The sequence below is a fragment of the Salvelinus fontinalis genome, unplaced genomic scaffold, assembly GCF_029448725.1.
Source record: "Salvelinus fontinalis isolate EN_2023a unplaced genomic scaffold, ASM2944872v1 scaffold_0191, whole genome shotgun sequence".
Classification (NCBI taxonomy): Eukaryota; Metazoa; Chordata; class Actinopteri; order Salmoniformes; family Salmonidae; genus Salvelinus; species Salvelinus fontinalis.
The window spans coordinates 90321-102500 of NW_026600400.1; the positions used below are offsets into that span (position 1 = coordinate 90321).

General features: G+C 35.5%; 1 protein-coding gene across 1 annotated transcript in view; it reads left to right on the plus strand.

The window, feature by feature from the left end:
- Positions 1–12180, plus strand: part of card11 (caspase recruitment domain family, member 11) — a 140091-nt gene continuing 127911 nt past the window's right edge. The window contains exon 1 of the mRNA XM_055912603.1: positions 1–212. Coding sequence (XP_055768578.1) covers positions 164–212 — 49 coding nt within the window. The 5' untranslated portion in view covers positions 1–163. The remainder of the gene's footprint in view (positions 213–12180) is intronic.

Consider the following 12180-nt stretch of genomic DNA (forward strand, 5'->3'; position numbering starts at 1 on the left):
TCCCGCCCCCGCTCTTTCTGTGTCTGTGTGTGTGGCAGGTGACATTTTGGTAGTAAAAATTAACTTCTCAGTCCAGCTGATCGGTCCTCAGATAAACATCAGTTTGTTTAGAATGGAGTAAACCTCTCTCTCTCTCTCTCTCTCTCTCTCTGAGCAGCGTTAGATGCCTGGGTGTCAGCGACTCTCTACAGTCAGTTCGTCGTCTTTGTCAGGTAAATAACTTTAATTCATTTATGTTTTCAACTGCTAAGCTGGGTAACGCTGGGTAAAGATGTAAAGATTTAAATAGTTTAATTATCTAATAGTCATGTGTATCAGTTTAACCAAAACGATGGAGAGGAGAGAGAGAGAAATGGAGGAGAGAAACAGAGACTACAGGAAAACAGAAAGATAGAGTGAATGCCATGCCGTAGAGAGAGGAGAGAGAGAGAAATGGAGGAGAGAAACAGAGACTACAGGAAACAGAAAGATAGAGTGAATGCCATGCTGTAGAGAGAGGAGAGAGAGAGAAATGGAGGAGAGAAACAGAGACTACAGGAAACAGAAAGATAGAGTGAATGCCATGCCGTAGAGAGAGGAGAGAGACCCTAATACTGAGTCAGTATAGTACAGTATAGTACAGTACAGTAAGTATATAGTACATATAGTCAGTATAGTATAGAACAGTACAGTAAGTATATACAGTCAGTATAGTGTAGTATAGTATATAGTATATACAGCCAGTATAGTACAGAATAGTACAGTACAGTAAGTATATAGTATATACAGTCAGTATAGTACAGTACAGTAAGTATATAGTACATATAGTCACTATAGTATAGTACAGTACAGTAAGTATATAGTACAAACAGTCAGTATAGTATAGTACAGTACAGTAAGTATATACAGTCAGTATAGTGTAGTATAGTATATAGTATATACAGCCAGTATAGTACAGAATAGTACAGTATAGTAAGTATATAGTATATACAGCCAGTATAGTACAGAATAGTACAGTACAGTAAGTATATAGTATATACAGTCAGTATAGTACAGAATAGTACAGTACAGTACGTATATAGTATATACAGTCAGTATAGAACAGTATAGTACAGCAAGTATATAGTATATACAGTCAGTATAGTACAGTATAGTACAGTACAGTAAGCATAAAGTATACACAGTCAGAATAGTACAGTATAGTATAGTACAGGATATAGTATTCACAGTCAGTATAGTATAGTATCGTAGCCTTACATTCTGGCACAGAGACTCATTCGGGACTTCTCCTTAGATGGGGGGCTGGTTTTGTGGCAGTTGGACTTCCTGAGCCGGTTCCTGTGAACGGTCACAGCGAGTCATAATAGGTCCCCACGTGTCGGACATACGCACCACCAACACAGACTCTCCTCAGGGATGTGTTTTGTCCCCACTCCACCACCAACACAGGCTCACCTCGGGGATGTGTTTTGTCCCCACTCCACCACCAACACAGGCTCTCCTCGGGGATGTGTTTTGTCCCCACTCCACCACCAACACAGGCTCTCCTCGGGGATGTGTTTTGTCCCCACTCCACCACCAACACAGACTCTCCTCAGAGATGTGTTTTGTCCCCACTCCACCACCAACACAGACTCTCCTCGGGGATGTGTTTTGTCCCCACTCCACCACCAACACAGACTCTCCTCGGGGATGTGTTTTGTCCCCACTCCACCACCAACACAGGCTCTCCTCAGGGATGTGTTTTGTCCCCACTCCACCACCAACACAGGCTCTCCTCAGGGATGTGTTTTGTCTCCACTCCACCACCAACACAGGCTCTCCTCAGAGATGTGTTTTGTCCCCACTCCACCACCAACACAGACTCTCCTCAGGGATGTGTTTTGTCTCCACTCCACCACCAACACAGACTCTCCTCAGAGATGTGTTTTGTCTCCACTCCACCACCAACACAGGCTCTCCTCAGGGATGTGTTTTGTCCCCACTCCAACACCAACACAGACTCTCCTCAGGGATGTGTTTTGTCCCCACTCCACCACCAACACAGACTCTCCTCAGGGATGTGTTTTGTCTCCACTCCACCACCAACACAGACTCTCCTCAGGGATGTGTTTTGTCTCCACTCCACCACCAACACAGGCTCTCCTCAGGGATGTGTTTTGTCCCCACTCCACCACAGACTCTCCTCAGGGATGTGTTTTGTCCCCACTCCACCACCAACACAGACTCTCCTCAGGGATGTGTTTTGTCTCCACTCCACCACCAACACAGGCTCTCCACAGTGATGTGTTTTGTCCCCACTCCAATACAGTCTCTCCTCAGAGATGTGTTTTGTCCCCACTCCACCACCACAGGCTCAACTCAGGGATGTGTTTTGTCCCCACTTCACCACCAACACAGGCTCTCCTCAGGGATGTGTTTTGTCCCCACTCCAACACAGGCTCTCCTCAGAGATGTGTTTTGTCTCCACTCCACCACCAACACAGGCTCTCCTCAGAGATGTGTTTTGTCCCCACTCCACCACAGGCTCTCCTCAGGGATGTGTTTTGTCCCCACTCCACCACAGGCTCTCCTCAGGGATGTGTTTTGTCTCCACTCCACCACCAACACAGGCTCTCCTCAGAGATGTGTTTTGTCCCCACTCCACCACAGGCTCTCCTCAGGGATGTGTTTTGTCTCCACTCCACCACCAGCACAGGCTCTCCTCAGGGATGTGTTTTGTCCCCACTCCACCACAGGCTCTCCTCAGAGATGTGTTTTGTCCCCACTCCACCACCAACACAGACTCTCCTCAGGGATGTGTTTTGTCTCCACTTCACCACCAACACAGACTCTCCTCAGGGATGTGTTTTGTCTCCACTTCACCACCAACACAGGCTCTCCTCAGGGATGTGTTTTGTCCCCACTCCACCACCAACACAGGCTCTCCTCAGAGATGTGTTTTGTCTCCACTCCATCACCAACACAGGCTCTCCTCAGGGATGTGTTTTGTCCCCACTCCACCACCAACACAGGCTCTCCTCAGGGATGTGTTTTGTCTCCACTCCACCACCAACACAGACTCTCCTCAGAGATGTGTTTTGTCTCCACTCCACCACCAACACAGGCTCTCCTCAGGGATGTGTTTTGTCTCCACTCCACCACCAACACAGACTCTCCTCAGGGATGTGTTTTGTCCCCACTCCATCACCAACACAGACTCTCCTCAGGGATGTGTTTTGTCCCCACTCCAACACAGACTCTCCTCAGGGATGTGTTTTGTCCCCACTCCATCACCAACACAGGCTCTCCTCAGGGATGTGTTTTGTCCCCACTCCACCACCAACACAGGCTCTCCTCAGGGATGTGTTTTGTCCCCACTCCATCACCAACACAGGCTCTCCTCAGGGATGTGTTTTGTCCCCACTCCACCACCAACACAGACTCTCCTCAGGGATGTGTTTTGTCTCCACTCCACCACCAACACAGACTCTCCTCAGGGATGTGTTTTGTCCCCACTCCACCACCAACACAGGCTCAACTCAGGGATGTGTTTTGTCCCCACTCCACCACCAACACAGGCTCTCCTCAGGGATGTGTTTTGTCTCCACTCCTGTACATCTTGTATACTAATAGTTGTACTAGTTCCCATCCTGACAGACACCTCGTTAAGTTCGCTGATGACACTGCCTTGATCAGCCTGTTGCATGATGAGGAACATCATGGCTCGGTTATAGATGACTTTGTAGAGTGGTGTGAGGAATCACACTTGGTCCTCAATACCAACAAGACCAAAGAGATGTGCATAGACTTAGTATACACAGTCAGTATAGTATAGTATATAGTATATACAGTCAGTATAGTATAGTATAGTATAGTATAGTATAGTATAGTATATACAGTCAGTATAGTATAGTATATAGTACATACAGTCAGTATAGTACAGTATATAGTATATCCAGTCAATATAGTATATTATATAGTAAATACAGTCAGTATAGTATATACAGTCAGTATAGTACAGTATAGTACAGTATATAGTATATACAGTCAATATAGTATAGTATATAGTATATACAGTCAGTATAGTATAGTGTATAGTATATACCGTCAGTATAGTAGAGTATAGTACAGGACTGTACGTATATAGTATATACCGTGGCTAGTTAGGCTAGTTAGGGTTGGGGTTGTATTAGTTAGGGTTAAAGTTGTATTATGGTTAGTTAGAGTTGTGTTATGGTTAGTTAGAGTTGTATTATGGTTAGTTAGAGTTGTATTATGGTTAGTTAGAGTTGTATTATGGTTAGTTAGATTTAGAGTTGTATTATGGTTAGCTAGAGTTAGAGTTGTATTATGGTTAGTTAGAGTTAGATTTGTATTATGGTTAGTTAGGGTTAGAGTTGTATTATGGTTAGTTAGAGTTGTATTATGGTTAGTTAGGGTTAGAGTTGTATTATGTTAGTTAGAGTTGTATTATGGTTAGTTAGGGTTAGAGTTGTATTATGGTTAGTTAGAGTTGTATTATGGTTAGTTAGGGTTAGAGTTGTATTATGGTTAGTTAGAGTTAGAGTTGTATTATGGTTAGTTAGAGTTGTATTATGGTTAGTTAGAGTTGTATTATGGTTAGTTAGGGTTAGAGTTGTATTATGGTTAGTTAGAGTTGTATTATGGTTAGTTAGGGTTAGAGTTATATTATGGTTAGTTAGAGTTGTATTATGGTTAGTTAGGGTTAGAGTTGTATTATGGTTAGTTAGAGTTAGAGTTGTATTATGGTTAGTTAGAGTTGTATTATGGTTAGTTAGAGTTGTATTATGGTTAGTTAGAGTTGTATTATGGTTAGTTAGAGTTGTATTATGGTTAGTTAGAGTTGTATTATGGTTAGTTAGGGTTAGAGTTGTATTATGGTTAGTTAGAGTTAGAGTTGTATTATGGTTAGTTAGAGATGTATTATGGTTAGTTAGAGTTGTATTATGGTTATTTAGAGTTAGAGTTGTATTATGGTTAGTTAGAGTTAGAGTTGTATTATGGTTAGTTAGAGTTGTATTATGGTTAGTTAGGGTTAGAGTTATATTATGGTTAGTTAGAGTTAGAGTTGTATTACGGTTAGTTAGAGTTGTATTATGGTTAGTTAGAGTTATTGTTGTATTATGGTTAGTTAGAGTTGTATTATGGTTAGTTAGAGTTAGAGTTGTATTATGGTTAGTTAGAGTTAGAGTTGTGTTATGGTTAGTTAGAGTTGTATTATGGTTAGTTAGGGTTAGAGTTGTATTATGGTTAGTTAGAGTTGTATTATGGTTAGTTAGGGTTAGAGTTGTATTATGGTTAGTTAGAGTTAGAGTTGTATTATGGTTAGTTAGAGTTGTATTATGGTTAGTTAGAGTTGTATTATGGTTAGTTAGAGTTGTATTATGGTTAGTTAGAGTTGTATTATGGTTAGTTAGAGTTGTATTATGGTTAGTTAGGGTTAGAGTTGTATTATGGTTAGTTAGAGTTAGAGTTGTATTATGGTTAGTTAGAGTTGTATTATGGTTAGTTAGAGATGTATTATGGTTAGTTAGAGTTGTATTATGGTTATTTAGAGTTAGAGTTGTATTATGGTTAGTTAGAGTTAGAGTTGTATTATGGTTAGTTAGAGTTGTATTATGGTTAGTTAGGGTTAGAGTTATATTATGGTTAGTTAGAGTTAGAGTTGTATTACGGTTAGTTAGAGTTGTATTATGGTTAGTTAGAGTTATTGTTGTATTATGGTTAGTTAGAGTTGTATTATGGTTAGTTAGAGTTAGAGTTGTATTATGGTTAGTTAGAGTTAGAGTTGTGTTATGGTTAGTTAGTTAGAGTTGTATTATGGTTATTTAGAGTTGTATTATGGTTAGTTAGAGTTGTATTATGGTTAGTTAGAGTTGTATTATGGTTAGTTAGAGTTGTATTATGGTTAGTTAGAGTTGTATTATGGTTAGTTAGGGTTGTATTATGGTTAGTTAGAGCTAGAGTTGTATTATGGTTAGTTAGGGTTAGAGTTGTATTATCGTTAGTTAGAGTTGTGTTATGGTTAGTTAGAGTTGTATTATGGTTAGTTGGAGTTGTATTATGGTTAGTTAGAGTTGTATTATGGTTAGTTAGAGTTATATTATGGTTAGTTAGGGTTAGAGTTGTATTATGGTTAGTTAGGGTTAGACTTGTATTATGGTTAGTTAGAGTTGTATTATGGTTAGTTAGGGTTAGAGTTGTGTTATGGTTAGTTAGAGTTAGAGTTGTATTATGGTTAGTTGGAGTTGTATTATGGTTAGTTAGGGTTAGAGTTGTATTATGGTTAGTTAGGGTTAGAGTTGTATTATCGTTAGTTAGAGTTGTGTTATGGTTAGTTAGAGTTGTATTATGGTTAGTTGGAGTTGTATTATGGTTAGTTAGGGTTAGAGTTGTATTATGGTTAGTTAGAGTTAGAGTTGTATTATGGTTAGTTAGAGTTAGAGTTGTATTATGGTTAGTTAGAGGTGTATTAAGGTTAGTTAGAGTTGTATTATGGTTAGTTAGAGTTAGAGTTGTATTATGGTTAGTTAGAGTTAGAGTTATATTATGGTTAGTTAGAGTTAGAGTTGTATTATGGTTAGTTAGAGTTGTATTACGGTTAGTTAGAGTTAGAGTTATATTATGGTTAGTTAGAGTTAGAGTTGTATTATGGTTAGTTAGGGTTAGAGTTGTATTATGGTTAGTTAGAGTTAGAGTTGTATTATGGTTAGTTAGGGTTAGAGTTGTATTATGGTTAGTTAGAGTTAGAGTTGTATTATGGTTAGTTAGGGTTAGAGTTGTATTATGGTTAGTTAGAGTTAGAGTTGTATTATGGTTAGTTAGGGTTAGAGTTGTATTATGGTTAGTTAGAGTTAGAGTTGTATTATGGTTAGTTAGAGTTAGAGTTGTATTATGGTTAGTTAGAGTTGTATTATGGTTAGTAAGAGTTGTATTATGGTTAGTTAGGGTTGTATTATGGTTAGTTAGAGTTAGAGTTGTATTATGGTTAGTTAGAGTTAGAGTTGTATTATGGTTAGTTAGAGGTGTATTATGGTTAGTTAGAGTTGTATTATGGTTAGTTAGAGTTAGAGTTGTATTATGGTTAGTTAGAGTTGTATTATGGTTAGTTAGAGATGTATTATGGTTAGTTAGAGTTGTATTATGGTTATTTAGAGTTAGAGTTGTATTATGGTTAGTTAGAGTTAGAGTTGTATTATGGTTAGTTAGAGTTGTATTATGGTTAGTTAGGGTTAGAGTTATATTATGGTTAGTTAGAGTTAGAGTTGTATTACGGTTAGTTAGAGTTGTATTATGGTTAGTTAGAGTTATTGTTGTATTATGGTTAGTTAGAGTTGTATTATGGTTAGTTAGAGTTAGAGTTGTATTATGGTTAGTTAGAGTTAGAGTTGTGTTATGGTTAGTTAGTTAGAGTTGTATTATGGTTATTTAGAGTTGTATTATGGTTAGTTAGAGTTGTATTATGGTTAGTTAGAGTTGTATTATGGTTAGTTAGAGTTGTATTATGGTTAGTTAGAGTTGTATTATGGTTAGTTAGGGTTGTATTATGGTTAGTTAGAGCTAGAGTTGTATTATGGTTAGTTAGGGTTAGAGTTGTATTATCGTTAGTTAGAGTTGTGTTATGGTTAGTTAGAGTTGTATTATGGTTAGTTGGAGTTGTATTATGGTTAGTTAGAGTTGTATTATGGTTAGTTAGAGTTATATTATGGTTAGTTAGGGTTAGAGTTGTATTATGGTTAGTTAGGGTTAGACTTGTATTATGGTTAGTTAGAGTTGTATTATGGTTAGTTAGGGTTAGAGTTGTGTTATGGTTAGTTAGAGTTAGAGTTGTATTATGGTTAGTTGGAGTTGTATTATGGTTAGTTAGGGTTAGAGTTGTATTATGGTTAGTTAGGGTTAGAGTTGTATTATCGTTAGTTAGAGTTGTGTTATGGTTAGTTAGAGTTGTATTATGGTTAGTTGGAGTTGTATTATGGTTAGTTAGGGTTAGAGTTGTATTATGGTTAGTTAGAGTTAGAGTTGTATTATGGTTAGTTAGAGTTAGAGTTGTATTATGGTTAGTTAGAGGTGTATTAAGGTTAGTTAGAGTTGTATTATGGTTAGTTAGAGTTAGAGTTGTATTATGGTTAGTTAGAGTTAGAGTTATATTATGGTTAGTTAGAGTTAGAGTTGTATTATGGTTAGTTAGAGTTGTATTACGGTTAGTTAGAGTTAGAGTTATATTATGGTTAGTTAGAGTTAGAGTTGTATTATGGTTAGTTAGGGTTAGAGTTGTATTATGGTTAGTTAGAGTTAGAGTTGTATTATGGTTAGTTAGGGTTAGAGTTGTATTATGGTTAGTTAGAGTTAGAGTTGTATTATGGTTAGTTAGGGTTAGAGTTGTATTATGGTTAGTTAGAGTTAGAGTTGTATTATGGTTAGTTAGGGTTAGAGTTGTATTATGGTTAGTTAGAGTTAGAGTTGTATTATGGTTAGTTAGAGTTAGAGTTGTATTATGGTTAGTTAGAGTTGTATTATGGTTAGTAAGAGTTGTATTATGGTTAGTTAGGGTTGTATTATGGTTAGTTAGAGTTAGAGTTGTATTATGGTTAGTTAGAGTTAGAGTTGTATTATGGTTAGTTAGAGGTGTATTATGGTTAGTTAGAGTTGTATTATGGTTAGTTAGAGTTAGAGTTGTATTATGGTTAGTTAGAGTTGTATTATGGTTAGTTAGAGATGTATTATGGTTAGTTAGAGTTGTATTATGGTTATTTAGAGTTAGAGTTGTATTATGGTTAGTTAGAGTTAGAGTTGTATTATGGTTAGTTAGAGTTGTATTATGGTTAGTTAGGGTTAGAGTTATATTATGGTTAGTTAGAGTTAGAGTTGTATTACGGTTAGTTAGAGTTGTATTATGGTTAGTTAGAGTTATTGTTGTATTATGGTTAGTTAGAGTTGTATTATGGTTAGTTAGAGTTAGAGTTGTATTATGGTTAGTTAGAGTTAGAGTTGTGTTATGGTTAGTTAGTTAGAGTTGTATTATGGTTATTTAGAGTTGTATTATGGTTAGTTAGAGTTGTATTATGGTTAGTTAGAGTTGTATTATGGTTAGTTAGAGTTGTATTATGGTTAGTTAGAGTTGTATTATGGTTAGTTAGGGTTGTATTATGGTTAGTTAGAGCTAGAGTTGTATTATGGTTAGTTAGGGTTAGAGTTGTATTATCGTTAGTTAGAGTTGTGTTATGGTTAGTTAGAGTTGTATTATGGTTAGTTGGAGTTGTATTATGGTTAGTTAGAGTTGTATTATGGTTAGTTAGAGTTATATTATGGTTAGTTAGGGTTAGAGTTGTATTATGGTTAGTTAGGGTTAGACTTGTATTATGGTTAGTTAGAGTTGTATTATGGTTAGTTAGGGTTAGAGTTGTGTTATGGTTAGTTAGAGTTAGAGTTGTATTATGGTTAGTTGGAGTTGTATTATGGTTAGTTAGGGTTAGAGTTGTATTATGGTTAGTTAGGGTTAGAGTTGTATTATCGTTAGTTAGAGTTGTGTTATGGTTAGTTAGAGTTGTATTATGGTTAGTTGGAGTTGTATTATGGTTAGTTAGGGTTAGAGTTGTATTATGGTTAGTTAGAGTTAGAGTTGTATTATGGTTAGTTAGAGTTAGAGTTGTATTATGGTTAGTTAGAGGTGTATTAAGGTTAGTTAGAGTTGTATTATGGTTAGTTAGAGTTAGAGTTGTATTATGGTTAGTTAGAGTTAGAGTTATATTATGGTTAGTTAGAGTTAGAGTTGTATTATGGTTAGTTAGAGTTGTATTACGGTTAGTTAGAGTTAGAGTTATATTATGGTTAGTTAGAGTTAGAGTTGTATTATGGTTAGTTAGGGTTAGAGTTGTATTATGGTTAGTTAGAGTTAGAGTTGTATTATGGTTAGTTAGGGTTAGAGTTGTATTATGGTTAGTTAGAGTTAGAGTTGTATTATGGTTAGTTAGGGTTAGAGTTGTATTATGGTTAGTTAGAGTTAGAGTTGTATTATGGTTAGTTAGGGTTAGAGTTGTATTATGGTTAGTTAGAGTTAGAGTTGTATTATGGTTAGTTAGAGTTAGAGTTGTATTATGGTTAGTTAGAGTTGTATTATGGTTAGTAAGAGTTGTATTATGGTTAGTTAGGGTTGTATTATGGTTAGTTAGAGTTAGAGTTGTATTATGGTTAGTTAGAGTTAGAGTTGTATTATGGTTAGTTAGAGGTGTATTATGGTTAGTTAGAGTTGTATTATGGTTAGCTAGAGTTATATTATGGTTAGTTAGAGTTAGAGTTGTATTATGGTTAGTTAGAGTTATATTATGGTTAGTTAGGGTTAGAGTTGTATTATTGTTAGTTAGGGTTAGAGTTGTATTATGGTTAGTTAGAGTTAGTTGTATTATGTTAGTTAGAGTTGTATTATGGTTAGTTAGAGTTAGAGTTGTATTATGGTTAGTTAGAGATGTATTATGGTTAGTTAGGGTTAGAGTTGTATTATGGTTAGTTAGAGTTGTATTATGGTTAGTTAGGGTTAGAGTTGTATTATGGTTAGTTAGAGTTGTATCATGGTAAGTTAGAGTTAGAGTTGTATTATGGTTAGTTAGAGTTGTATTATGGTTAGTTAGGGTTAGAGTTGTATTATGGTTAGTTAGAGTTAGAGTTGTATTATGGTTAGTTAGAGTTGTGTTATGGTTAGTTAGAGTTGTATTATGGTTAGTTAGAGTTGTATTATGGTTAGTTAGAGTTAGAGTTGTATTATGGTTAGTTAGAGTTATATTATGGTTAGTTAGAGTTGTTTTACGGTAAGTTAGAGTTGTATTATGGTTAGTTAGAGTTAGAGTTATATTGTGGTTAGTTAGAGTTGTGTTATGGTTAGTTAGAGTTGTTTTATGGTTAGTTAGAGTTGTATTATGGTTAGTTAGAGTTAGAGTTGTATTATGGTTAGTTAGGTTTAGAGTTGTATTATGGTTAGTTAGAGTTGTATTATGGTTAGTTAGGGTTAGAGTTGTATTATAGTTAGTTAGAGTTGTATTATGGTAAGTTAGAGTTAGAGTTGTATTATGGTTAGTTAGAGTTGTATTATGGTTAGTTAGGGTTAGAGTTGTATTATGGTTAGTTAGAGTTAGAGTTGTATTATGGTTAGTTAGAGTTGTGTTATGGTTAGTTAGAGTTGTATTATGGTTAGTTAGAGTTGTATTATGGTTAGTAGAGTTAGAGTTGTATTATGGTTAGTTAGAGTTATATTATGGTTAGTTAGGGTTAGAGTTGTATTATTGTTAGTTAGGGTTAGAGTTGTATTATGGTTAGTTAGAGTTAGTTGTATTATGTTAGTTAGAGTTGTATTATGGTTAGTTAGAGTTAGAGTTGTATTATGGTTAGTTAGAGATGTATTATGGTTAGTTAGGGTTAGAGTTGTATTATGGTTAGTTAGAGTTGTATTATGGTTAGTTAGGGTTAGAGTTGTATTATGGTTAGTTAGAGTTGTATCATGGTAAGTTAGAGTTAGAGTTGTATTATGGTTAGTTAGAGTTGTATTATGGTTAGTTAGGGTTAGAGTTGTATTATGGTTAGTTAGAGTTAGAGTTGTATTATGGTTAGTTAGAGTTGTGTTATGGTTAGTTAGAGTTGTATTATGGTTAGTTAGAGTTGTATTATGGTTAGTTAGAGTTAGAGTTGTATTATGGTTAGTTAGAGTTATATTATGGTTAGTTAGAGTTGTTTTACGGTAAGTTAGAGTTGTATTATGGTTAGTTAGAGTTAGAGTTATATTGTGGTTAGTTAGAGTTGTGTTATGGTTAGTTAGAGTTGTTTTATGGTTAGTTAGAGTTGTATTATGGTTAGTTAGAGTTAGAGTTGTATTATGGTTAGTTAGGTTTAGAGTTGTATTATGGTTAGTTAGAGTTGTATTATGGTTAGTTAGGGTTAGAGTTGTATTATAGTTAGTTAGAGTTGTATTATGGTAAGTTAGAGTTAGAGTTGTATTATGGTTAGTTAGAGTTGTATTATGGTTAGTTAGGGTTAGAGTTGTATTATGGTTAGTTAGAGTTAGAGTTGTATTATGGTTAGTTAGAGTTGTGTTATGGTTAGTTAGAGTTGTATTATGGTTAGTTAGAGTTGTATTATGGTTAGTAGAGTTAGAGTTGTATTATGGTTAGTTAGAGTTATATTATGGTTAGTTAGAGTTGTATTATGGTAAGT